General features: G+C 38.2%; 3 protein-coding genes across 7 annotated transcripts in view; 1 reads left to right on the top strand and 2 right to left on the bottom strand.

Moving 5' to 3' along the window:
* Window positions 1-2,330, bottom strand: part of LOC131437792 (heart- and neural crest derivatives-expressed protein 2) — a 107,219-nt gene extending 104,889 nt beyond the window's left edge. Inside the window, exon 1 of one of the 2 annotated variants that reach the window (XM_058607375.1) lies at window positions 2,114-2,330. Coding sequence is in view for 1 of the 2 variants with exons in the window: in XM_058607389.1 (XP_058463372.1) it covers window positions 2,114-2,174 (61 nt within the window). In the remaining variant the exon portion in view is untranslated. The remainder of the gene's footprint in view (window positions 1-2,113) is intronic. The other variant, XM_058607389.1, reaches the window with a different exon arrangement.
* LOC131437809 (transcription factor IIIB 90 kDa subunit) overlaps window positions 2,330-27,323 on the top strand; it is a 36,697-nt gene continuing 11,703 nt past the window's right edge. The window contains exons 1-3 of one of the 2 annotated variants that reach the window (XM_058607409.1): window positions 2,330-2,456; window positions 2,508-2,954; window positions 3,016-3,120. In XM_058607409.1, the coding sequence (XP_058463392.1) occupies window positions 2,516-2,954; window positions 3,016-3,120 (544 nt within the window). In that variant the 5' untranslated portion in view covers window positions 2,330-2,456; window positions 2,508-2,515. Of the gene's footprint in view, window positions 2,955-3,015; window positions 3,121-27,323 lie in introns of both variants that reach the window. The other variant, XM_058607401.1, reaches the window with a different exon arrangement.
* On the bottom strand, window positions 4,245-26,568 carry LOC131437819 (BTB/POZ domain-containing protein 6-B). 3 transcript variants are annotated; one of them, XM_058607430.1, is made up of 5 exons: window positions 26,088-26,568; window positions 17,850-18,251; window positions 17,510-17,657; window positions 17,226-17,442; window positions 4,245-9,524 (listed from the first exon to the last, which is right to left on the bottom strand). In XM_058607430.1, exons 1-5 carry the CDS (start codon window positions 26,113-26,115, stop codon window positions 8,484-8,486), a joined length of 1,836 nt encoding a protein of 611 aa, XP_058463413.1. In that variant the 5' UTR covers window positions 26,116-26,568; the 3' UTR covers window positions 4,245-8,483. The 3 variants fall into 3 exon arrangements, with proteins under 3 accessions (XP_058463413.1, XP_058463407.1, XP_058463422.1); XM_058607424.1 differs by lacking the exon at window positions 26,088-26,568 and adding an exon at window positions 23,870-24,408; XM_058607439.1 differs by lacking the exon at window positions 26,088-26,568 and adding an exon at window positions 18,877-18,953.

The raw sequence follows: 27,323 nt of genomic DNA, 5'->3' as shown, positions 1-27,323 counted from the left end.
GATAATAGAGTTTCACTCTACCTGATGAAAAGCAGATTTCACATCTAGCCGGGAGAAAACGCTTGCCTTTGTCAATTGTGGTAAAAAATCCTCAATAGTCGGTAGGGGATGATTCTCTCTTTCTACCGCTTCGTTAGCCCGCCTCATGTCGATACAAATACGAACATCGTCTCCTTTTGGTACAACAACCACTGGAGAAATCCACTTGGCTGGTTCGTTCACTGGTTCGATAACTCCTTGACTTAGCAACTCATCGATTTTCTTATCGACTTTCTTTTCCAATGCAACTGGTATACGCCGGTATGGTTGAACGACTGGTGCAATATCCGACTTGATCGGGATGTCAACTTTAATGCCTTTGATGGTTCCCAGTTTGCTGCCTTCCGTACTGACTTCGTTAACTGGAATGTCGATTTTTAGTACTCCCATAGACGTAGCTGTATCACGACCGATTAGGATTTTCCCATTTCCATTTATTACGTAAAATTCAGCCAATTCACTAACATTGCCGATCTTCACCTTTGCAGTAAATACACCAAGCAACGGCAAAGGTATTCCGCCGTAAGCTTTAAAAACTTTCGTTGATTCTTTTCTTTGGTTTGTTACGATCACCCTGCTACTTTTCAAATATTCCCAATCCGTTTTACCCAATAAGTTGTATTTAGAACCGGAATCAATTACTGCTGTTACGACGATTCCGCCAATTTCGCAGCATAGCTCGCTATTCCTGTCTGGTGTAGTTACGTGAAAAACATATTCTGTGTCTTCGTTGACAATATTTTTAACAGTATTTGAATCGGTATAGATAGTGTCGTGTTTTGAAGAGAAGTTTTCTCGATTGTCGATCCTTTGATTTTCAACCGATCGATTATTATTCGATCTTGTCACTTGTTTGTTTTTTCGACATTTCTTGGCAAAGTGGTCTTTTCCTCCACATTTATTACATGACTTGCCTTTCGCAGGACATATGGAATCTTTCGCCAAATGTCCGCTGTATCCGCAACGATGACATTCAAACTGTGTCATTTCGCCGTATCGCTTCCGTTTGGGTGCGTAAGAATTCGCATCAATTTTATTAACATCATTTATTGGTTTTGAAACCTCTCCGACGGCCGAACCTATGGTAAAAGATTTCTCTTGTTGAGCCACCGTTTCGAATATCTTCGCTACACTTAATATCTCCTCCAAACTCGCATCACCTCTTTTCAGTAAATCTCTTCGCAGTGCCGCTGATTGACAGTTTTGAATAATTTGATCCTTAATGTTCTCTTCCATACGATCTCCGAATCCGCATCGTTCTGCTTGGACTCGTAGTCTGATCGTGAAAGCATCAATGCTTTCGCTAACACGCTGCTTCATTTGGCGTAGTAAATGACGTTCATATGTAGAGTTTTCTTTTGGTAGGAAAAATTCGTTCAACCTAGCACAAGCCTCCTCATAGCTGGTCATGTTAGGAGTGTAATTGTCGACATTAAGTAACGGTCCGCGCATTTCAACTTTGGCTAATTCTGGAAGTGTGTCAAATAGTAGTTGAACACTTGGTCCGGCATAATGAAGCAACAAATCTTTTTTCCAATCTTCGTCATCAATTCGGCTAGCTCGAATCATTGTTTCGAATGATCTCAGCCACTTTCGCCATTCAACACCGACGTTATCTATATGGGTTGCATAATCGAATACCTGCAGTTGCAGTCTATATACTTTTGTATACTATATGTATACTTTTTTTTTTCTAAATACGTTCCACGAGGTATTTTTTTTATAGGTTATCTTTTTCAAATAAATGCAGTAGCGTATCGAGAAAAACAGTCTCCATGAATACTTTACTATGCGCAGTTTTCTTTACGCTTCAAACTATTTGAATTAACATATTCTTATTCCGCATTGAAGCGAGTACAGCATTTTGATTTTTTCTCTTTTTCCTGCTCTTGCGCAGAATGGAATCAGACTTGTACAAACCGCATCCAAGCGACTGATCCATTTCAAAGCAATTTTCATCACCTGCTCTATGGCAGAGTGGTACCAGACTATATAATACAGCATTTAAGCGACTGATATCCACCTCTCATATAAATTGTTTTAGTAGTTTCCATCTTTAATACTGAATACTTACCGAACTGATTCGCCATTTTTCTTCTCGTCGCCAAAATGTAGTATCCAAAGTGAAGACACATATTGTTATACCGTGCTTACTGTTTGGTTTCCAAAGTAATAATAATCTATTCGTATTATTTATATCAAGGACTACTTGATCAGAAAACATTTAAGAATTGTATGCGGCTATGTGTTATATAATGATGTTACGATACTACAATTACTGAAAAGTTTCCTATCCCTCAAAAAGACAATTAATATAATCTGACATTATCTCGTAGTCAAAAGTTTGTTTATATTTTCCTCGCTTGTTTGATCAGGGTGTTTTTTTTTGCGACGGCTTGTAATAGATATCGCTTATGGTAAAATATTTCTAATTTTCGAATATATTGTCCTAATCTGTGTTTTCGAAGCGCGAACGATGTCATCGGGTCGAAAGTGTAACAATTGCGGTAGTGCCGATATCGAAGTAGACAGTGCCCGCGGTGACGCCGTCTGTACCAACTGTGGTTCGGTTCTAGAGGATAACATTATTGTATCGGAGGTGCAATTCGAGGAGAATGCTCACGGTGCATCCAGTGCTGTCGGTCAGTTTGTCGCGTCCGATTCGAAAGGTGGTGCAACGGCTTACGGTAAGTTTCACGTCGGCACCGGAACAGAATCTCGCGAAGTTACACTTCGCAAGGCACGCCAAGGAATCACTCATCTGTGCCATCAGTTGCATCTGAACAACCACTGCATCGAAACGGCGTGCAATTTTTTTAAGATGGCACTAATTAGACACCTAACGCGGGGTCGACGGAATACGCACATCTACGCGGCTTGCGTGTACATTACGTGCCGAACGGAAGGAACTTCACGTGAGTGCATCATAACTGCATGGACGGAAATCGATAGTCACGGTTGCCTTTGTCGTTTTAGATCTGCTGATTGACATAAGCGATGTTTTGCAAATCTGCTGCTACGAGCTGGGTCGTACCTACCTGAAACTTTCCCAGGCACTGTGCATTAATATTCCGTCAATCGGTAAGTGTCTGTTTTGAAGCTATGTAGCATAAATTATTCGTCCGTTTTGCCTTACGTCGACTGCCTTGGAGAGACCCCCATAACCAGGCACGTACCACGAGGGGGGCACCAGGGACCTTGGCCCCTACCGAAATCAGAAACAGAAACGAAAAAAAAGTTTGATAAATACTATGAAGCTAAAATGAAGCATGGTTATGAATTAAAACGCCTTGTTCACCTGATTTAGATTCCATCGAACTATTATCTGCTTTCCAAACCTCAAGACATCTCTAAGAAATCTAAACCGCTACTTCCGTTCTCCACGAATCGAAGTAAGGGATTACTTCTTTCCGTGCTACTCGCGAATGATCTATGCAGTAAATTATTGTTATTTAAAGTAGGAATGTAGATGATCTTAGAATATATCGCATCATCACAAGTCTTGTGGATTGTTGTGCTCTATAAATTGACATTTAGATGGTCTTAGACTTGTGTGACAGAAATGGCATGACGTACGTTAGTACGTTGAAAAAAGTAGAACAATTACTTTTTCTCGGGGACAGTCATCAATTTCATTTAAATATTCATACTCATTAGATACATAGACAATCTGCAGTAATATTGATTTTTATCTGAGGGCCTCTTCCGAAACGAAATCCTAGATACGTATTGTATTTAATTATTTGGATGTGATTATCTGTTGGTACAAAAGATGAGGAGGTTTTATGTCTGATGGAGAGAGATTTAATAATTATCAACTCCAGTGGGCTTCTCCCTGTTCCAAATAATTAAATAAAAAACTAAAACTAAGAGAATTGATCGTCTAGGTGTTCGAACTAAGGATCTAATGTTTGCACTATTTCAGAAGGCTTGTGCAGCAATTCCGCAAAGCTTTATTGACCATGTGATCAACTATATACCTAGGATATACAACGCCGTTGTTAAAATTGAAGGATTCGGTACGAAATATTTCGAGTTTCACATTTTCGTTACAATAAACTTGAAAACTAGCAAACATTTTTCTCTCAATTGACTTATTGTGAACCTTTTATTTAGAATTTCACAATTGTGATTGACTGGTTGCCCAATACTGCAGCAAATTTGAATTTGTGATATTACCTACGGTTACAGTAATGTAACCACCCTGCATCTAATGTTTTATTCAGTGTTCAATCATCAACTTTTTCTGAAGGAACGTATATAATCTAATGCAATAAGTTTTAAGAAGATTCATTCCATACTATCATCATGTGAAGTTGAATCCGTGCTTTTTTTGTTTGATTTGTTCGATTGTTCAAGGATCTCTAAAGAACAAGTAAGGGAGTCTGCATTCCGATGCGGAAACTTGTCATTCGGCGGTTTCCAAAGACTTTAGGCCAAGTACAACACGATTCTGTTAACTTCAGAACTGGTCCGAAGACAAATCTTCCACAACGATTCTAATATCTCACTTTCTGTATGACCCTACCCGGGATCTAAATTGTTGTTGATGGCTAACTGAAAATCTAGACTCGAACAACTTGTTGGAATTCAGTAATAATCAGTTTTGTTTATTCCAATAAGTGTAACTACTGCTACGTACTATGTTTTCATCTATCAGTGCTATCGTTTAGGTTGTAGTCTTTCTAATATATTTAAATCTCTGAATCTAATCACGTTAAATGTTGTGTTCACTACGTGTTTAATTTCATCCTAAAGTCTAAGTTTTGTCCATTCCAGCCTTGCTTGGAGATGCTTTATTTAGTCATCTCCAACCCCCTCAAAGGATGCTTGTCTTGGGCCCAGTGAGGACTTCTGATCACTTTCATTTTGTTGTGCCTTACATACTAGGAGGAAACCGTCGCTTATGATTTGATTATTTTTTGTAGGATTATTTTTTTTTGTCTCTGTTTTATTCATACCGTTACATTTTATTTGCTTGTATTTTGAAATTAAGTTACCATTTTGTTTTATGTTTTGTTTCTTTGCGATGAGTCGCATGTTACTAATTCGTTTTTTTGTTTACATTATCTTCGCTACGTAATTTGGACTTGCATTGATAGACGTTGAAACGAAAACTTAAAATCTCAAACTCAACAAACGCACGTTCAATGTTTATTTTTGTTACGTGACTAGTACTTTGCTTCAACAATACGTATATAATGGATACTTCAAGTACTCTAGTACGGAAACTCGCGGAAACTCCGACCGGATTAAGTCTCGTGCCTTTCGCTTCAACTCTCTCGAACGAACATTCGAATCAAAGATAACAAAAGAAATAACACAATGATAGGTCATCCAAAATCCAACGATTCGGTCTTTCTAAGTCCGTCAATCAAGATGTAATAAGTTTGATTTGAAATATATCCGGTTCTCGACGACATTTTACTCATTTGCAAAAGAAAATTGGTGAAAAATGTTCAGCCCTTTCAAATACAGTCTAGATCAATTTTGGAAAAATCAAAGTTCGTGTTTCATGCAGTCTTTTTAATTGCGTAGAATCATTTTTTTGAAGCAGTTTACTTAAGATACTTTTTGGTCAATTGTATCAAAAAGCTAAAAGAAAAACGTCGCATTTTTTCTTCATCAATTTTCCCCACTTTTCACTGTTTTCGTTCGTAATATGAAGAGCTAGGCGTTCCAACCGCAGATTCGAATTTCCAACCTAATCATTAGACTTTTTCATGGATATCTGATTTTGGCTAATACGTAGCTTCATCTGAGTATTAGTAGGGAGTCAAAATTCAATCAACAACTAAAAGGGGCAGAGCTAAATAGGTTTGTTCGAACTGTTGACGTAGGACTACACCACCATGGTGAAAATTTGATTTTAATATTTTGACAGCAGTTTTTCTTGTATTTTCTGTAAAATTATTTATATCTATTGGAAATAGTTTTTCGAAAAAAGAATTTTTGATGCGCTGAAAAGGGTGTTTGCTGGTAATGATGAAAGGGCTGCTCTCAATCATCCGAGGTCATCCTGCGTTTTGTCTTGCATACAAACAAACAGTAGAATTTTGATGGAAATATCTCTAGTGCGAGACGAACGGCGCACAAAACATGTCAACAAAAGGTTAACTTGCTTTTGTGCATAGCCAAGCAATCTTCTCTACGGTTTTGGTTTTGAAAAGGGGAGTCCTATGGAAACTGTGACTTTATGCACACTCGTGTCTTTTTATGTGGAGAATACGTGCCGCCTAACTTTATTTATTTATTTATTTGGGGAGAAGGAAAAGCTCGATGGAGATGAAATATAGCAATCTCTCTCTCCGGCGGACATAAAACCTCTTCATCTTTTGTATCAACAGATTACAAAAGAAATAGAAGTTGATAGGAAGATGGAAGATAGAGGTAAGTTGGGGGTCAGTAAGTGAGCGTGGGCGAACGACGGGTTTAGAACCGGCATGTAGATCTTGTTAGTGATAAAAAAGATGGTATAAGACGGAGAAAATAAGGGGTGCCAAATGTTTTGGAAATGCATGAAATGTCGAGATCTGGTGTTATCTCTCTTTATTGTTAGATGTCTTAAAATTTCATCGAATTATTCTGTGGAAAAAAATTTAAAAAATATTGGTTTTGTGATTTCCGAAACACTTACTTAAAGTTACTTAAAACCGTATAAAAAAACGCATAGAAAGAGACACGAAACCATTATCGATCATTAGAAATTTTGGTTGCCTTGTTCAACATCAATGGCTCGAACAACCCCATGGGGCCGATCCTTGTAATTTTTTCAAATAAAAATTGTTTTTGAGGTTACATCAGACCCTGATGTTTCATGCATTTCTAAAACATATACACCCTTATTCTGAATAACGACGTATCGTTTTTTCGACCGTATTTCATTCGTATTTCCAATAACGCTAGCAAAATCAAAGGTATCTAGGATTCGACCGAACCATATTCGATCGAAAAACCAATACGCCGTTATTCAGAATAAGGGCGATAGTGTCAAGAATATTCCTTTGATTTCGGAAATCTCAAAAGTCAATTTCAAAAAAAAATTTTTTTCGAGATAACACCAGATGTCGACGTTTTACGAATTTTAAACTTATTTTTTTCGTACATTTGTAGTTTTTTCAAGCGGATTTTCAAAGTTGGTTATTGGTTAATGGTTTTTCTATGCGGGAGGTCTTTCGCATAAAAAAAATACTTGAGTGTATACGGAACTGTCGTCTCTGTTAGAGAAGTCTTTTATATGCGTTTTTAATGCGAATTTCAAAGATATGCGTTTTTTATGCGTTCTGCGAATTTTCTTTTTTTTTCCTGGAGACGCGATAGAACGTCAAGAAAACTATGAGACTGGCTTGAAAAAAAAAAGGAAAACACTTAGACACTTATAGTGCTATTAATTGAAGTTTCGACCACCAACCATCTCCAGAAATATAGTTTTATTTACTCGAATCGATGCGTAGACATATTTCCAAGTAGTAGGTGTATTTATATCGAAAAACTGTTTCAAATTGTTTCAGTTGCAAATGTTCAAAACCTAACCACTGTTTGTACGGTTTTTGTTTCCGTATTTCGAATTCGAACTCCTCTAAGAAAACAAAGACATAGTCCTACATCAAAATTATAATCAGTGAAGTCAAACATGATTCTTTTAACTTTTTTTTTAAACTAACGTTTGCTATACTGAAGCATCATTCGGTCATTCAGTTGGACAGTACAAGGAGTCGCAAATTTGACTTCTTATAAGGAAAACTACTCCATCCGTTATTCAGTAACTGAAGTTTCTGTTTTTAAATTTTGTCGTTCGTAATACGAAAACCTTGCCGTTCCAACTGCAGGTTCAAATTTCCAGTCTAATCATTGAGTTTTGACAAATACATAACTTCATCTGACAATAAGCGAGAGCCGAAATTCAATTGAAATTCAAACAGTTTCAAAGATCACTCCAAGCCTTCTCGTTACGTTCATCTATTGTAAAAATGTTGCAGGAAAACATATATTTGACGGGGGAACTTCTTAACTACTGCCCTCACGTTTTTCAGAGTTTTTAATCTTCAACTTGTTTGTACTTTGATGGCTAAGCACGATCAGTAAGCCTTGACGTCTGACGTCCTCTCGTGGATTATGGATGACCCGAAAAGGTCCACTAGGTGTAAGGCAATAAGGAATAGCCGAATCATTTTTTTCACTAAACGATACAAAACTGTCTACCGTAACGTAAACTCGTCGGAACAGATGTTGATTGACTGGGTTTTTTTAATTCTACAAACTTTATACTACTATTTCTACTGTTACTAATAGGCTTTCACAGCCAGTACTAAATAGACTGCTTACTTGTTTTTTTCTCTTCTGTTCTAAATTCATGTTCTAATGAGTAATCGTTCTGCCAAAAACAAAACAGCTTCAATCTTTCAATCAATAGATCGCCGAAACTTGGGTCGTAGCAACCCGACTCATTCAATTTCATTGTTCAACAGATTGATGGCTCCGAGCGGGTTGTTTGACAGCTGGTTTGGCCCGGTATCTGCGTTCCCGTTGGAGTAGCTGCCCCCGTTGCCGTTGTGAAGTGTCGTGCATGAGTTGGAACCACTGGTTGCCGACGAGTTCGGTTTGCTGTTGTTATTGTTGATCGAATTGGCGCTGTTACTGGCCGGCAAGCTATGGCTACTGACACCCATCGGGCCGTAGAAGATCAGTTCCGGAATTTGACCACCCTGTACCCCAGTGCCGTTGGTGCTTTCCGATGAACACTGGAACTGGAAGGTCACCGTGCCGACGCATACCTCACTCATGCCTTCCTGTCCGAAGAAACTTAGCTCGGTTCCGTCCAGGACGACCGACGCCGTATAGAAACACTCCGGTTCGATCTGAATCGGTGTCTCAAAGAACACATGGAACGTATTACTGGAACCATCCGAGAAAAACTTGGTACTATTCTCTGCCAGTACGCGACCCAGCCGCTTCAGTTCAATCTTCACATCGTAATCTGCCGCACCGGTTGAAGATCCGTACAAACCAAATCCCACAATGAAGATCCGTTTATCCACCGAGAACTGAATCGAATCACAGCGGCCCCGGTAGCGCCACTGATTGCTCCGGTAGGCACACGAGGCAAACCGGTGACAGACTTGCGTCTTCAGTCCGGCCCGAGTTTTCACCGGAAACGTTAGCTTGGGTTTGTTCTTCGCCGTAAAATTCAGAAAGATATCAATCGTCTCCTGGTTGGTCAGGATACCCAACTGGGCGACACGGTTGGCAAACTCTTCCAGCGACATGGTCGGAATGCGGATCAGATACAGGGCCTGTCCGAGCACCTGCCGTTTGTTGTTCGAGGTCGGTTCGATGTCGATTTTGCTACAAGCAGCCTGGGCCCAGCTCAGCGCTGCCTCGAACAGGTGAATCTCCTTGCAGTTCAATGTCTCCCGGGCCAGGATGGTTTCGAATGTTTTCAGGTCGATATCGACGAAACCCTCCGACTTGATGGCCATTTCCGCCTGCGTTTGTTCGGTCGGTTTTTTTTGTTGTATTTGAAACAGGGTACAGAAGAAACGGGACAGAGTGTTAGGAAAATGTGAGCGTAAGAGAGAGAGAAAAAAAAACTTAAGATAAGTGAAACTGCAATATTTTTGTTTTCGTTCGATAAAATTTCTTTATCTATTCCATCATCGCGTGTACAATTGTTCGAATATATAACTAGATATAGACAGGTAAACGTTACTTCCTAGTATACAGGTAAAACATTGAGCTTTTCTTTTTTTTTTTGAGTGATTGTTGCCTGTATGGTTTTTTTCGTAAAGCATTAGAATAAGATATGTGTAGTTGAATGTAGACGTCGAAAAAACATTGAAAACATTAGCAGACGGGTTTACAACATTTCTTAAGATTCAAAAAATTACTTTGAGTCAGCCAAGATCACATATTTCAAACAACGACACAAATTTCGAGTATTGTTGAATCCTTTAAAAGAATGTATTTTTTTTTTTTCTATTTCAAATTTCATTTTGAATGAATTTAACACTGAAGCAATTTAAGCAACACGAAGCTTTGTGATGAGTTCTGTCTTTGTTTCAATCAATCTCTTGTTTTCATTTTTTAGTTAAAATTAAGCTTAAAATTTCTCAGATCAGGGATCTTCCTACTACGGTTTGGCAAATACAATCACAACCATTGCTTTCACAAATGATATAATACTCTACTCTAGTCATTTTGTTCTCATTCTGCTCGATCTATGTCATAAAGACCAACGTACTAAATATTGCAGTTTTCTCATGTGAGTCATAAAATTAAAATCTATTTTTTATGGTTTGTGCCTACAATAATCGTATGATGGTATGTACTATGAATGCATCCGGGAGTGGAAGGGATTAGGGAGGGAGGTGTTGCAAAAAGCGTACCACGACCATTCATCTGAAAATCCTTGTTTCAGGACTAACATACCAGCTCAATTCAGTGCTCGATTAGTTTACGGAACCCCAAAACTATCAAATTTTGAGTACTTTCCATGCAATTTCAAGGTTACGTTCAAGATCCTGATTTTAGGCAAAGGCATCATATTAACAAGATATCCAGCTCTCGCATTTTCCGAACAAACTTTTTTTGCGAGTGGGGCGCCCTCAGGTAGGTCCGCATCGAATCTCCTATATAGAAGTAGAGGAGAGAAATGTCAGAATAGCAGCACTACGCACCCATTCAATTGATATGATGTGTTGAATGTAAAACCGTGCGATGGCGTTGCTAAACTGAAGTTTGATTGCACTCCAAGCTGACAGGGTCTGTTTTAAGTGAAATGGCTTATAGTAATTTTCCATAACGCCCCTCCAAAATCATACAGAGAAGTCAGTTACATTTACTCATTAGCGGCCCTTACACGAGTCATTAAAAATGTCATTACTAAAAAATAATATCATTTTAATGAACGTGTAATGGTGCAGTAATGAAGAGATTTCTATCAAATTTGAAATACATCATTACTTAGTCATCATTAAAAATGACAAAAATAATGCTCGTGTAAGGGCCGCTATTAGTAAGTATTTACTTTTTACTCAACCGTTGAGATTCAGTTACTCAATTTTAGGTTGGATGCTGTTTACTCAATTCTCGGTAGATTTTTCAGAAAGCCGTAAGAGCAAGTGACAGTTTCTATTTGTTTACTTTCTCTTCTATCAATTACCAAGCGACTTCCACGTTTATCACTCAACTCTTTGCATAAAACGATAACCGAAACTTGCAACATTCAAACAGAATTGTGAAACCTAAGAAAATCTTCATGATCACATCACATGAATCGAAAGAGAAAGTAAATAAAGAGAAACTGTCACTTGCTCTTACGGCTTCCTGAAAAATCAACCGAGAATTTAAGCTCTTTGAACGGAACTCTCACTCAGTATTGTCAATTCATTTTATATTAAATCTGTATCAGCCGCAAAAATCTATCTGTACTATAATTTAGACAACATTTGAACTTGGAAATTATGATCGGGGATTATTTTAGTGAGCATAAAAAACAAGGTCTTACAATCACCTTTCGTCATTCCAACGCAAGCCAGAACCGAAAATCGGTATTTATCTGCATGAATAATGCATAATCGGTATTTTAGGGAAATTCACTGATCGTTTGAATCGTACTTGAAACTGTTTGAGGGTAGGTGTTTCGTGATGAAAACAAGTACATTTTAAAAGGGCGACTTAGCATTTGTTGTTGTAAATGAGCTGTCAGTAAGCCTCTTGAAATAAAATTGTATGCGAGTTCTGGTGCAAGAAGCTGTGTAACCATCAAAGCAATCGGTTACTTTTACATTGACATTGTAAATGACAACCTGTCATTCATTCTTAAATACCAGCTCAAGAAGTTTTATTTCGCGAAGTGTGTTGATTGACGGTGCAAATCGCAGAGCTGCATGTACAGAAGTAATTGCTCAGCTTCTCAAAAAACCACTGCAGCTACTATGCTCAGAGCCCCGGTTACTGCTTTTCCATGGGGAAATTGGTCATCCCTTCCGTTTTGAACAGATCTCACGGCCGACTCTTATGTCGTTTTCGTTTGAAAAAACTGAAACTGTTCCTAAGTGTAGGGTTTAAGCAAAAACATCATATTATCAAGATATCCAGCTCTCACATTTCACGAATAAATAGTAAACAACATATCTCCCTGCGAGCATGGCGTCCTCAGGCGAGTTCGCCGAGTAGGACAGAGAAATGTCAAATTCGCCAAAATAGCAACATTGCGCACCAATACAATTTATTTATTTATTTATTATTTATTTATTATTAAATTTATTCATCTGACAATAAAATGGTCTTAATGAATTGGTTTAGTCAAGTCATAAAATTATAGATCGCTGTACTTTCTGCACGAATTTGTGTGATGGTTCATCAAATTCAAAAAGGTGTTCAACGGTGCCAAATGTCCTCAAGCATGATGTTATCGGTTCGTAATACCCGAACGTCGTTCGATGAAATCTCGGCTGAAATAAACTGGAAGAGCGCAGTGATCGTTGTGAAGCACGAAAATCGAGTTGAGACAAAATCTTCGGTGAGTAGATATCCCCGTTGATCAGTTTTGCCACGAAAGTAGTTTGCTGAATTTTCCTGCGTCGTTCCAATGAGTCGAGTCCGATCAGTCGACAGCGATCGTGGTATGGTGGAAGATCAAGCGGGTTCTGCCAGGGAAGCAAGAGCAAGACGAACAAATCGTTTCTGAACGCGCTCAATCCGTAAGTTCCATGTAAGTTGATAAGGACTCCAAAATAAGGTTAGCATTTTCCAGTATTGGACGAACCAAAGAACAATATAACGCCTTCAAACAATACGGATCTTTGAAGTCCCGCCCGATCTTTGCAATAAAACCTAGTTGCCTGGTCGCTTTTGAAATTACAGATGAACGATGCAGATTGAAGGTAAGTTTGGCATCTAACAAAACACCAAGGTCATTAACATGGTCAACTCTCTGGAGCGTTTGTCCATCAATTGCATAGTCGAATCGAATTGGGTTCAGTATTCGGTGAAACGTTATGACCTGGCATTTTGAAATGCTGACAATCAACCAGTTTCTACGACACCAGGCGACAAATGTATCTAGAAGTTTTTGAAGCCGGATGCAGTCGTCAATAGAGCGAACTTCAAGATATAATTTCAAATCATCGGCATATACTAATCTGCAGCCAACTCCGAGCACCGAAACAGCATCGTTGAAGAACAGCAAAAACAAAAGTGGACCCATATTGCTGCCTTGAGGAACTCCTGATAAATTTGAGAACGAAGATGATACACAAGAGCCGAGCTTAATTCGCAGGACTCTACCACATAAGTAAGAGCGTAGCCAGTCAGTAAACTTTTGTGTGGCGCCCAGCCGCAACATCTTGCACAAGAGTATTCGGTGGTCAATTCGGTCGAAAGCTGCTTTCAGATCAGTGTATACTGCATCAATTTGTACTTTATTCTCCAAACTCGAAAAACAACTGGAAGTGAAATCTAAGAGATTCGTGCTGACTGAACGACCTGGCATAAATCCATGCTGATCAGTAGAGATGTAATTTTTAGTACGAAAAAGTACCTCAGTGCTCACAATTATTTCGAACAGTTTAGATGCAGCTGATAAGTTGGTTATGCCTCGATAATTTCTAACATTTGTACGATCACCGCTCTTGTAAACAGGAAACATGAAAGACTGCTTCCAAGTCATCAGAAAAATACCTTGCTCAAATGATTTGTTAAATATAGTGCACAAAGGATCGGCTAAAGCAGAAGCGCAATGACTGTACACCGCTGCAGGTATGCCATCTGGTCCGGCAGAGAACGATCGTTTCAACTTCTTCGCTGCGGCAACAATCATATCGGGAGTAACCAAAAATGTGTCAATGTGCACTAAATTCTCAGGAACATCCACCGCGGCGGTCTCCGCATCGATACCGGAGGCTGTTTTTTCTGCAAACACTGAAGCAAAGAACTTTGCAAACAGATCACATGACTCCAAGGATGACCTGGGGTGGAATCATGTAAGGTGATAAGTGACTATCACCTCCTGGTGATAAAGAGGTGATCACCAGAATGTTTGGAATCACCGAAGGTGATCACTTTTACTATCACCATCACCGGTGATTGAGCCAACTTCACTCCATTTATCACCTGTCAAGAAACGTCAATTTTTCAGGAGTAAAATATGAATGTGGCGTATACCATTGATATTAGGAGAAGTAACATATGAAAGTGGCGTATACCCATATAATATTTTAAAATCTAAATTTTCATTCCTATAGTTTTCAATCCCTTTCATTAATTCGAGTCATGTTTATCAATGATGATTTGTATGGATCGAAGAGTAACGTTAAAAAATTCACTTCTTGGTTTAATTCAGTACCGATTTTTATTTATCAATGGAAATCAATGTCACAGTCAGTTCTTTGGGATTAATTTGCTAGCTTTGAAATGACACGAATTGTTAGATCTTCTTGATGTTTCACAACGGATGGCATTCCTCTCCAATGAGAAAGATCCGTTAAATAATTTTGTGTATAGTTTTCATTCACTTTACGATAATGGCATTTCACAGAGCTTTCAATTGCTAGTTCCATTTTGGAAATTTTACCCACCGGACATCCACTATGATTAGCAGCAACTAATTGTCCAAAAATATTGCCTTATTTAGTTCAACTCACAAGAAGAAAATTAAGAACGCAGTTTAATCTTTGTTAATTGTTCAGTTGAACGAGACGGATATGTCGCTCACTAAGTCACGACCATCTAATTCTACTGAAAATGTTAGCATAGAATTTTTATGTTGTTACGTTATGTGCAACAGGAGATGTCTACATTCATAAACTTATCTCTTTTCCAGAAAGCAATTTATCTTTGACTCTACGAATACCCCAATTATATTCCATCAAATAATAATACCAACATAAATGAATTGATTTAATTGATAAATACTACCGCTCATTCAATGAATTCTTTAAACTATACAAACTAAGTTACTTTTTATTTTGGTATTTAATTTTGACACAATATCAGTACGAATTTTATTAAAAAATTATCCTCTCCGACCAATTTTGGTAGGCTATGTTTATATCAGTGGCTTAAAATTCACCTAACGGACAATAATTTATAAAGCCACTTCTCGAAAAATCAAATCACTACTAAAAGTGATAACTAAATTGCTATCACCTTCATTTTGACATGAAGGTGATTAAATCGTGGTGACTATCACCTTACGTAATGCCAACATTTGATAGTGATGTTAGCCTTTCAGCAGTGGTGACAGAACTTGGTGATTATCACCTTACATGATTCCAAATTTTCAAAAGTGATAATCACTTGGTGATAATCACCTTACATGATTCCACCCCTGGATTCAACACCATCGAGACAAACTTTTGAAGGAATTGATGAGCATTTACGTTTCGAGTTTACAAAAGTCCAGAAATGTGCTTTTTTTGTGCTGCAGACAGTGTGCTTTTTTTTGTGCTGCAGACATTTTTTGTTGTGCAGACTTTTGAAATTCTCGCAGACTTTCGTCTGTATTTACAGACTTTTGAAATTTCCGCGACCTTTTTTTTTTTTTGCTCGCCAAATCAGTTTTGCGTGTCATACTTTATAGAGAAATTGCTGCCAGCAAGACATACTTGCTGACTGCAGATTTTTTTGCAGATTTACAGACCAGATATTTGAAATTTTTACCTGGAATCTCTGTATTACGCTTGAAACCAAAACTAATCTTGCTGATATGGACCAAGTGATCTGCGCCATAGAAAGCGAGAGACAAATCAAATCCAATTCTAACCCTAACTGCTGTCAAATCCATAAGCGGCTCTTACACGAAACAATGTTATTGTCAATACAATGTGTATTGGCAATACTATTGATTGTGTAAGGAAAACTTTATCGGATTGACGAAAATATTGTCAAAAATCAAAACTTAATGCTTATCATTCCGGTGATACTATCCTTCCTGGGAGGAAACTGTTTCATAAGCTGACCTTACACGAGCATTAAAAATGTCATTTTAAATGATGACTAACTAATGATGTAATTCAAATTTGTTTGAAATTTCGTCATTAGTGCACCATTACACGTTCATTAAAATGATATTATTTTTTATTAATGACATTTTTAATGACACGTGTAAGGGCCGCTAATAAAAGTGTCATTACTAAAAAATAATATCATTTTGATGAACGTGTAAGGTGCAGTTAAGACGAGTTCTCCATGCAAATTTGAAATACTCAGTAATCATTAAAAATGACATTAATAATTCTCTTGTAAGAACCGCTATATGTGCAATGAACTATTCTCTCAATATCTCAATGTTCAGTGGCAATATGAAAAGCTCCAAATGCTTCACTTTTTTCGAAAAAATGCGGACACATGAAAGACACATGCACATGAAATCTGGAAACAAATCGCTTTGGTTATGTTTGAATCACCGGTAAAAATAAAACCCAATTTTTTTTCGGATTTGCATCGGGACCGGGGCTAAACCGATTAAAAGAAATTAATTTGAATTATGGCCAACAGCAAGAAGGATTCTCCACAGAATCTGTGTTACGGTTCGCATTCAGTTCAAGACAACGTTTACCACATGAAATCCGTTAATAGTTATTAACTTTCATTTGCTGAAGAGCAATGTAATTCAACAATATTTTCACATACATATGCTGGAATATTTTACCCTAACTTTGTAAATGTGTCACGAGGTAAAAATACTAAGCTGTTAGACAGTTATTTAACAACTATTCGTCGACAATCACCACACCGTAGATGAACATCAAACAGCGATATTTTTCGTAAACATTTGAAAAAAATCTATCTACTATGTCAGAAGTAGCACTGATATCAGATGTCAAACATCAACCCCATAAAATCACTCAAACCGAAGGTTCCCCGGAGTGGTCAGTTTCGGTGACGGAGCTCAGTGAGCTACTGGAAACCGACGATGAAACCGACGTGGATGTACTGACAGAAGATCTTTCTCGACCGGTTCCGGGACCGGAGATGAAGCCAGTGGATTGCAACTGCTCGCAACGGCCAGGCAGGTACGGGGCAACGGGATTGGGAACTAGTCGGGTGACACTACTATTGGCTACTATGGCGGAGGATGGTGGACTAGTGATGGTTGATGGTGATGAATTATTTGAGCTATTGGCTACGAAATGAGTACTGTTCCTATCTACTATTTCTAGGTTGACGGTACGGTCACATACCTGAGCGTCGATGACTTCCCAGCAGCGTTGCATCAGTTCCGGTTCCTCAAAAAGCCGCGACTGACTGAGCAGAAGGCAGGCATTTTTCGCCGTTAGACTGGTTTCCAGATAGTTAACACAGGCACGGGCCAGATGTGGTACGATGTACTTCTTGGCGACGTAGAGCGTGGCCAGCACGTTGTCCGCCTCCAGATGGATCTCATCACAGTACAAGTATCTGCAATCGGGAAGGTGTGAATAGTTTAATACTGGCCTTCGGAAGCACTCTAGCAGATTATACGAACTTTAGCAGAGTCAGGAAAGCAGTCGGCTCAACGTCAGGAACTTTGATTTCTTGTTTGTTCTCGGCTAATCCACCGTAAAACATAGCATAGAACACGGAGCTTCCGGTTGCCAGCACGTATTTGTGGGCCGGTATGGTTTGCACTTGTTCTGTTTACGGGAGAGAAAATATATCCGTGAGAGAATGCGAGACGAGACGAGACAGACAAGGACGCAGATGAATGCACCATTATGTAACCACGTGTATGAATTAGACAGGATGTAGTCGCAGGATGCTACTGATGTTGCAAACAATGCTGACCTTCGGGGGCGTAGCACCACCCGGTTGGCTCGGATACTTACCATCGGTTCCGACAATAAAGCGAATATCCGCCATTAGATCGTTGTTGAACATGGCCGCATTCCGCTCCCGAACCGTACTTTTGGTGGCCTGCCAGTTTGGATCACCGGTATCCGTTGCGGTGGTACCCGTAATGACACAACTACCTCCACTGGTACTGGCGGTGCTGCTGCTGCTTCCAGTTGGCAAACAGAACGAGGTCGAACTGAGGGCACCGGGTGAAGTGATGGTCGGCGACGATGGCGCACTGCAGGGCTGAGTCACTTGCATGTTCTCCACTCCTCGGCTGCTCGGTCCGTTCAGACCGCCTGGCGTGGCGGCACTGCCACCGGTTGCGGTAGCGGCTGTAGCGGCAGCGGCGACACTGTTTTGATGAAACGGGGCCAGCACGTTGAACATCTCAACTGCAACGAGAACCGAAAACCGAGACTGATTATGCGTGTACGTTCTAGCCGACAGAAAGGAAAATCCATTCGTTCTGAACGCTCAAGACGGGCGGAGAGAACTGTGAGAAATGTGTGGATTATTCTTTATTGTCTACCAGCACCACATCAGTGCTGGCAACAACAGCAGTAGCAGAAACGGTAGCGCCTCGCCTCGCACGGTGACACATCAGTCAGTCAGTCCGCAATGAACGTGAGTACAAAGTGCTGTTCTCGCAGATTATTATAGTGGTGGAAGAAAATCTGCATTGCAAAATGTCCCATATAGCAAGAGCACCGATAACAGTAGCGAACAGAAGAGAACATCGATTTTTGTTTCTGTCGTTTTGTGTTTGCCCTTGGCCCGCACGCGTCGTTCCGCGGGTGGGAAATTCTGAGCGATGGGTTTCGCAATAAAGTCGGGAATGGTATGAAACATGTGCTCAACGATAAACATATTCAGCTTTATCAGACAAAAGAAAAATCTCATGAATTGACATTATTTGAATAGTATCATTAGGAAATATAATGAAAATCATACAAGAATAATTTGCTTACTATGCTAATAAATCGGTGAAAAAGTTACCAACAAGAAAACCAAACTCACTCAACTCGATCCAATAACTGATTAGAATGGCGATGAGACGCGTCAGACCGTCTAGAGGGTTAAACCAACCGTCCTTTTAGCTTCCCATTATCTTGCGAACACCAAACATACTGCTCGAGTGTTCCGAGACTGTGAGACAGAGACTTGTGTGAATGTTTATAATCTCATTAATTCACACCGGTCAGGGTCATTTCCTCGGAAGTCATGTCGCCCAAAGCCGTTTCGCCGAAAATCGTTTCGGATTTGATTTGTATTAAAGAAAAATGAAGTATTTTAATTGAAAGTGCATAAAATCCTGGTGCCGGGGTAGGATCATCAAATTAATCGAGCTAGAAAATTAAACCGCCTTTTTTTCAAATTTCAATATTTCTTGACTTCTTACGTGAAACGAAATCAATAAGAGATTGAATGTGAAACTGAGGTGAAAACTAATCACGCTCTAAAGCAATTCTTGTAATCAGCAACGACTTAAGGATTTGATTTTTGACGTAGAACTACGTCTTTCTTTACTATGCTCATCTGGCGTAACAAAATTACTCCAGATTTGATTTGTTAATAACTTTTTCCCTAAATGAGTATTTTCTCTAATTCTTTCACGAAACGAATGGAAATGTTGTAAGATTGTGGTTAATGCCACGTTTATTACGAAAACATTATTTAAATAGTGAAAAAATAGGTCCAAACACGAAACATCAAAATCAACCGAATCTATAAAGAGACCCTGTTGCACGTTTGCAAGCTTCAGTCTACGTAGACTCTACGATAATCCATGAACGGAGACACATCGGGTGCGCAGGCTGCCATCTACACCAAGACAGTAGCTATACACGGCATTATTCAACTGGTTTTTCAGTCAATAAGAGGCGAATATGAGGTTCCGTTCCTCAAGCCTAAATGCAAAAAAAAACAACTAGTTCTTCTGTGAACATATCTGTTGTTGTACATTCGCAGAAAAAGAAAACGAAAAGTGGACAACGATGGAGAAAATTATACAAAATCAGCCGTTTTAATGATTCTAAATGTTATTTAAAGAACTATTAAGATTGCTTCTTTGCAAATCGAAGGTAAAAATCATCAATTTAGTGCAAATCTTGAATAATTTGAATGGCTTTGTGTAAAGGGTGATTTTTAAAGAGCTTGAGAACTTTTTTAAACAATAAAACGCATAAAATTTGCAAAATCTCATCGGTTCTTTATTTTAAACGTTAGATTGGTACATGACATTTACTTTTTGAAGATAATTTCATTTAAATGTTGACCGCGGCTGCGTCTTAGGTGGTCCATTCGGAAAATCCGCTTTTTTATCGACAAATTTTGTTCAGCGATGAGGCTCATTTCTGGTTGAATGGCTACGTAAATAAGCAAAATTGCCGCATTTGGAGTGAAGAGCAACCAGAAGCCGTTCAAGAACTGCCCATGCATCCCGAAAAATGCACTGTTTGGTGTGGTTTGTACGCTGGTGGAATCATTGGACCGTATTTTGTCAAAGATGCTGTTGGACGCAACGTTACAGTGAATGGCGATCGCTATCGTTCGATGCTAACAAACTTTTTGTTGCCAAAAATGGAAGAACTGAACTTGGTTGACATGTGGTTTCAACAAGATGGCGCTACATGCCACACAGCTCGCGATTATATGGCCATTTTGAGGGAAAACTTCGGAGAACAATTCATCTCAAGAAATGGACCGGTAAGTTGGCCACCAAGATCATGCGATTTGACGCCTTTAGACTATTTTTTGTGGGGCTACGTCAAGTCTAAAGTCTACAGAAATAAGCCAGTAACTATTCCAGCTTTGGAAGACAACATTTCCGAAGAAATTCGGGCTATTCCGGCCGAAATGCTCGAAAAAGTTGCCCAAAATTGGACTTTCCGAATGGACCACCTAAGACGCAGCCGCGGTCAACATTTAAATGAAATTATCTTCAAAAAGTAAATGTCATGTACCAATCTAACGTTTAAAATAAAGAACCGATGAGATTTTGCAAATTTTATGCGTTTTATTGTTTAAAAAAGTTCTCAAGCTCTTAAAAAATCACCCTTTAGTTTTCACTGTGCGAAATTTGCGCCAAACAAACGTTAACTATCATTTGGCTGCATCGCGTTTGAGAAAAATGTTCCGTACAGTGTTTAATATCGTAGAGAATTCTACAATTTGGTCCTTCTGAACGCCAGGAATGAATCCTGTACAGCTTTCTGATAGTTTCATTGACAGAAATTTTCAGATAAATGAAATATTGAAGTATATGACCAATTGTGTCATCATCCAGCTGCTAGTCGTTCGCATTCGAGAAAATACACCGAAATGTGAGCGACGCAGAAAAAATCGCAGTATAAGAATTATTTTTCTTTGAAATATGTAAATCGGAAGTAAAAATAAACCATTTAGGAGAAATCTAATGAAATAATCAGTATTGTGAACCGTTTGCAGTGCGAACTGCGCATTAAACGAATGCAAATAAAATCAACATTTAGTTGCTTTGAGTTCAAGAAAAATGCATCGAGCAGGGTTTGATGTGGGGGAAAATTCCACAATATGACACCTTTAGGGACTAGAAATGAATCCCAAATAACATTATGACCGTTTTATATCGGAAATCTTTCTTGAGACAACTTTCCACAAGCTTTAGTTTTGAAAACCTAATATGAGCGGAACTTAAAGCAGTTAATATGCCGATATAAAAGAGGAGCCAATCGTTTAGTTTTATCTTTGTAAAAGATTGGTGAAAGTTTGAAAATATTTGAATACATCCAGGCAAAATACGACGCGGTGGCATCAAATCATTTGCTATCTATACACATCTCGAATGCAGTCCTACGTCAATCTCGCGGTTATGTCTCTGGGATTACCTACTACAAGTTTTTTAAAAAAGGCGGTTATGCTTGCACTTTCTCCAAATCATTGTGACAGTTTTCGAACTGTTAACTATACAAAAATGGTGCTCAAAAAAAACTGTAATTTGATGCGGAATACAGCAAGATATCCAATTGAATTCCGAATCAGATGCAACAGATGCCGAACCGACCCGAAATTATACTGAGTTCCGAATCGAACTCCAGATGAGTTGACTGGTTCTGAACAAAAATATACACTGGACAAAAATTATATAGTTTGTTAGAAAAGTTTAACAAAACAAAGAAAGGTGGTGGGTAATGTCAGAAACATAACTGGAGGACGTGAATACTAGTTTTTTTTACTAGTTGGTTTCCCCTCGTTTGTCAACACCGATCAGCTGCTTGCAGGGATGCCTGATTTCATCAAAATATTTGAAAATGAATCGTCACAATAAAATATTGGATTACGTTGATAATATATTTAACATTTTCGCGATGTTGGAAGGTAACCATTTATTTGACTCAACGTTGTTCATCTAGACTATTTTTTATTGTGTTGGTAGTTTCACCCGAAATTAAGTGGCGGCAGACCCAACCAGTGGACAACTTGACAGCTCCCATACATCGAGAATATAAGTAAAACTTTTGGTTCTCTGGTTCCACAATGACGTCGTAAATAGAATAATATTTGGAAATAACGTATCTGTTTTTTCGAGTATAATAATTTTAATATTTAAATAAGTAAAATAGATTTTGCTAGCATTTCTTGATACCAATAAAATAATTATGATGATAAGTTACTATGGTTTAGCATAAGTATAATTTTTCTCTTTTCATCAATAGAAGGTTTAACAGTAGTTCATCACATTTCAATGAACAATGAACATGAAGTAATGTATTCTACTGAATCCTGAGGAACAATACTACTATTTTGCAAACCAAGCTTAAATCTATGGTTCCCTTATCTTCATTCGAGTCGTTAGAAGATCATCCAATGATAACAAATACTCCTACAAATGGCTACTAATTCCTTGCGTTTTAATTGACAAGACTAAATACGTTAGATACTCTTTAGCCACACACCACATTTCAAAAAAACAGTTCATTTCTAACTCTATCAATTACTATTAATAGTTATCTTTTTAGACCAAAGGGAAGATGTTGCGCAGAGTAAATTAAAAGATAGAAAGATTACAAAATACGCATGTTTGGAGATTTATGACGTGTGTTATTGATGAGTTTGGTGTAATGCAACGCTGTTAGAAAAAATCGCAATATTTTCATTTCATTCAGGAGTTCTTGCGTGAGTCACAATATGAAAATTAAACTCCTTTTAAATATATTGCTGGACGCATACACAGTGAACGTAAATAACGTAATGAAGTACTTTTTTCTCTTGTAATCTTTTTGTTTCGTAATTCATTGCACCCGTATTGTTTAGGTACACTAGTGCCGTCCTGAATTTAGTGGAACACATATGAAACAGGCTTATTTCTGTCAGGTTGTGTATGGGTTGGGCAGACCAGAAGCAAGTAAATATTGTAACAAAACGGGTTCGATTTTGTATTGCGTCGGAGGATGAGAAGTAGGCACAATTATGTATTAAATCTGTATCCTGCATGAAATTCGCATGGACGTATACAATACAGGTAATTCTGTATGAATGGCAACTCTGTTGATAAATGAAAAAAATAAACACAGTCTAGATGACAGACAGGATGTTTTTGATAGGGTAACGTGGCGCCATCATGACACATGTGAGTACTGTCCCAAATAAAGGAATATTCGAAATGACCGTTAAAATGATTGAAGAATCTAATTTGAGTGTCCTGTCTGTTAGTCTGTGATATAAGTTCGTTGTTGCTAAATATCTGATATTTAGCTGTGAAAGTTGATTTTTTTTATGTTTGATTATAAATGTGATATCGTTATGAAACGTGCGCTGCCAAATTGTAATACTGACTTTCACAATCAATGAAGTGTTGTATTTTACTTCATTTTGTTTACTTTGCTCTCACTGATTTGCTAGCTTTGATGGCCCCGAAGGACTGAGATGTTGGTTACGATAGCACTAGCTGGAGCGCCTTATTGTTGCCACCGGGCTGTTTAAAACACATTCAAAGTACAAATTAAATGACACACGTTGCAACTCAACTTACTATTGTGATATGGGAACACTGAAAAAATCTGCTCTTCATTCCTCTTCATTGGGCGCTGGGAAATTTTCGCATACAGATTGGACATAATCTTCCGGAACCGAATGACTTCCCAAAAACTACGGTTGCCTTTCTAAACAGTGGTCGGCCGTCGTCTGTCTTGTTTTTCGCCAGCAAATCGTCCATGAACTTTGAGCGATTTTATCAGTGCGACGACGGAAGGCAAAATATTGGGCGTCACTTTGGCGTATCAATGATATCACTCTGAACTGATTTCTTACGGGTTTCAAACTCCAAATTACCAATAGTTTACCATTTGCACTGCCCGATGGCGTGCAAATCGTGTTCAAATCCCGTTCATTCCACTCCCGAAAGGTTGAAAATTTTACTCGAAGCGAAACAATTTGTATTTTGCAGCCATCTTACAAATTTTCTCATCACAACTGTCTGCGCCTCGCTGCCTTGGACGGGGACGAAGCGAAATAGTCGAGGGTTTTTTTTACACGAACCGTGCTCCGGTTGTGTGTAATAGGCATAGGAAGTCGGGTAAAGTAATCTTCTCTTGGCTACCGCGTTCGTAAATGTGTGTAGAAGAGGTTGAGTAGTCGGACAAACGATGAAACCAGCATGCGGGGGTGAAATTGCACTTCTGCGCTGACAGCGGTGCTTGTCTGTGTTTGTGTCGGACTGGGGGACGTAGCTAGAATACGAGAGTGAACTTGTAATAAAATCTTGGGTGATTTTTCCGAAGACCGTAAGAGCAAATGACAAAATGTGAAACCCAAGAAAAACTTTATAATCACAACACAATAATCGAAACAGAATATAAACAAAGAGAAACTGCTACTTACTTTTACAGCCTTCTGAAAAATCAACCGAGAAATGATTTATGATAATTTTAATTAAATTCGTGAAAAAAAAACAAACTCATTCAAAAAAGATTATCTTAGCCCTCAGCGTGGTTATATTTGAAAGTTCGTTTGTTATTTTCAAACAAAACATCGTTGTTTTACCTTGATTATTGCTCAACATTTCTCGGTTATATCAAATTCTAGAATGATCAGAGACATGGAGTTGGGAGAGTTATTGAAGAAATTTGATTGAAAGGATTCAATCAATCATTCTTTGTTTCGTTTTTTGTGCAGTTGCTTCTTTGCGTTACCTTTGAAACCAGTCTGTAAGACGTTCCCAAAGTTTTGACATTAGAGTCAATCATATAGTTGTAAAATTTGAAAGAAAAAGTTTTTCCGAAACGATAGCTACAAACCATTAAAATTCTAAATCTGTCTACTTGACCATTACCGCTTTTATTTCTGTATGAGATATTTCTAAAAGTTCATTAATTGTTCCACCGTCTGCGATAGATATTACCCACACCATGGCTGAGAAAGTTTATTTATATTGTGCAGTCGAATCATAACTAATACCACTCTAGGTTGAAAGAAAACATATCAGCAGCATATTTTGTGTATTAACATTTCGCTCTCTTTTCAACTTGACACTCTCGATTCAGCTGACGTCACTGTTGTAGCAATGACGACATTGATCCTCACTGTTTTGCTCATCTGTTAGAAATTTCTGAGCAGAATACGAATGGTCAACGATGATGTTTTGTGACTATAGCATTTTGGAACACAATACATAAACTGCATGGCTAGCTTTTAACGTTGTACGGTGAACAAAAAATAATTAAAAAGTAATATTACTCATTAATTGCTTAGAAATGCAAGCAAATATTGAAAACATCAAAATCGCGACAATTTTAATACAACGTTCGAATCGGAAATAAATTATTCAAAATATTAATTTAATAAACATTTTTAGCATGTGAACAAAGCAAATGACGATTACACGCTGAAAAAAAACACATGATCCATTGTTCATAATTATTTCTCGATACACTTCTTACGATTTTTTTCCTTTTGCCTTTCTCTATACAAAGGTAATAGAACTGCTAATAAAACCCACAGCTTTTGCACCAGGTATTTGAAAAAATGCCATGACATCTTTGGTGTAAAACAGGAGCTGTTTTTACTTCAAATGTCACTTCAGAGATCCGCCCGCCATCGACCATATAACACATGGATTATTTGCATTTTAAACTAATGGCAATAAAAGTATAACACTAAAAGTATGTCCGTTCTCACAATAGCGTCTGTTATATTCACAATTCTCCTATAATGTATGATCTGAAAAGCGAAATACTAGCTAATGTTCTTACCGGGCCTTACATCCTCACGGTTCTCCATGACATCAACTAGATTCAGTTTGTCGTAGCTTCGGTGGTATAACAGTGAGCTTGAGTCATTCACTCTGATGGACCTTCTATTACGTTTGGGTTATTTATTGTTCGTTGCTCTGGTTTCTTCTTTCAGATGTTATTAAGATTATAAACACTTAGTCTCATTAGACATAACGCCAATGACAAATGACCAACAAGCCGATGCACGTGCTGCTACGACGGTAACAACAAATGAAGGACCACCAGGTTTGTTGAAAGGTCATGAACTGTCACACAAATGAATATGCAGTTCGTTGTGTTTCGCACTAACTGCGATCGCACTGCATCGCAGCCCATTGGTTTACCATCACTTCACTTCTGTTTTCGATTGTTCGATAATTAACACACAATAAAACACGTTTTGATTTCCCGTTTTTTTGTTATCAACATTTGATTTCTGTCTCTGTTTCGAATTATCACTCTCTGTGTGCGCTATCGAACTGGAACTGATTCGTGATTGCTAGTTTTCGAGCTGATAAAGAGGTGGAAAGAGAACACAAAAAAGTGATTATATATTCACAATGTTTGTGTTTACATAAGTGAAATAATAGCGCAAATGGGGCTTCCAGTAGTGATATATAAATAGGCATTCAGAATATTCAAAAACTACGGCGTTTACATCGAAATGTCATTACAATCGAATAAACGGATAAAGCTATTTGTATTTTCAACATTTTTTTCATTTTTTTCCGGATTCATCAAAAATTCATTTGAACGCTATCTTTCAAATCCTGTGCAAAAATTGCACCATCTTTCTTACACACTTTTATCCATTTGTTTGTTTTGTTTTCTGCAGCTTGCACTGCTTTTTTACTCTCTTTCGCCCGTCTTATTAATTTGTGTGTTAAAAAAAAAATTTCATGACTTCGTCGTACTCCAGAGTAGATGCAGCGTTATAATTCTAGAAGTGAAGAAATGAAATCTTTTACAACTTAAGCAGTATATCAACTTATGAGAAAGAGTTTAGATATTCAGAAGTGTAAAGATACGTGTCAGTTTTATTCGTATTCGCGTCATCCAGTTATGTCTCTGATATTACCCACCCGTTTTTTTTTTGTTAGGAGAAGTTCTGATTTGTTTCGCGGATAAAAACAGACTCTCACCTTCGCGAGGTCGGAGGAGGTGCATTCTTAATTTATTTGTCCGCTTTACGTTACGTCTATTCGTGGAGGGGGG

The sequence above is a fragment of the Malaya genurostris genome, chromosome 1, assembly GCF_030247185.1.
Source record: "Malaya genurostris strain Urasoe2022 chromosome 1, Malgen_1.1, whole genome shotgun sequence".
NCBI classification, from domain to species: Eukaryota; Metazoa; Arthropoda; class Insecta; order Diptera; family Culicidae; genus Malaya; species Malaya genurostris.
Note: the sequence above shows the minus strand (reverse complement) of the source record. Positions and strands in the feature narration are given on the sequence as shown.

Coding starts and splice junctions, on each gene's coding strand:
- LOC131437819 (XM_058607424.1), bottom strand. CDS start 23,954: ATGTCCAATCTGTATGCGAAAATTTCCCAGCGCCCAATGAAGAGGAAT. Junction 17,658..17,849: donor CTTTATTGTCGGAACCGATG/GTAAGTATCCGA, acceptor TCCCGTAAACAG/AACAAGTGCAAACCATACCG. Junction 17,443..17,509: donor GCTTTCCTGACTCTGCTAAA/GTTCGTATAATC, acceptor TCCCGATTGCAG/ATACTTGTACTGTGATGAGA.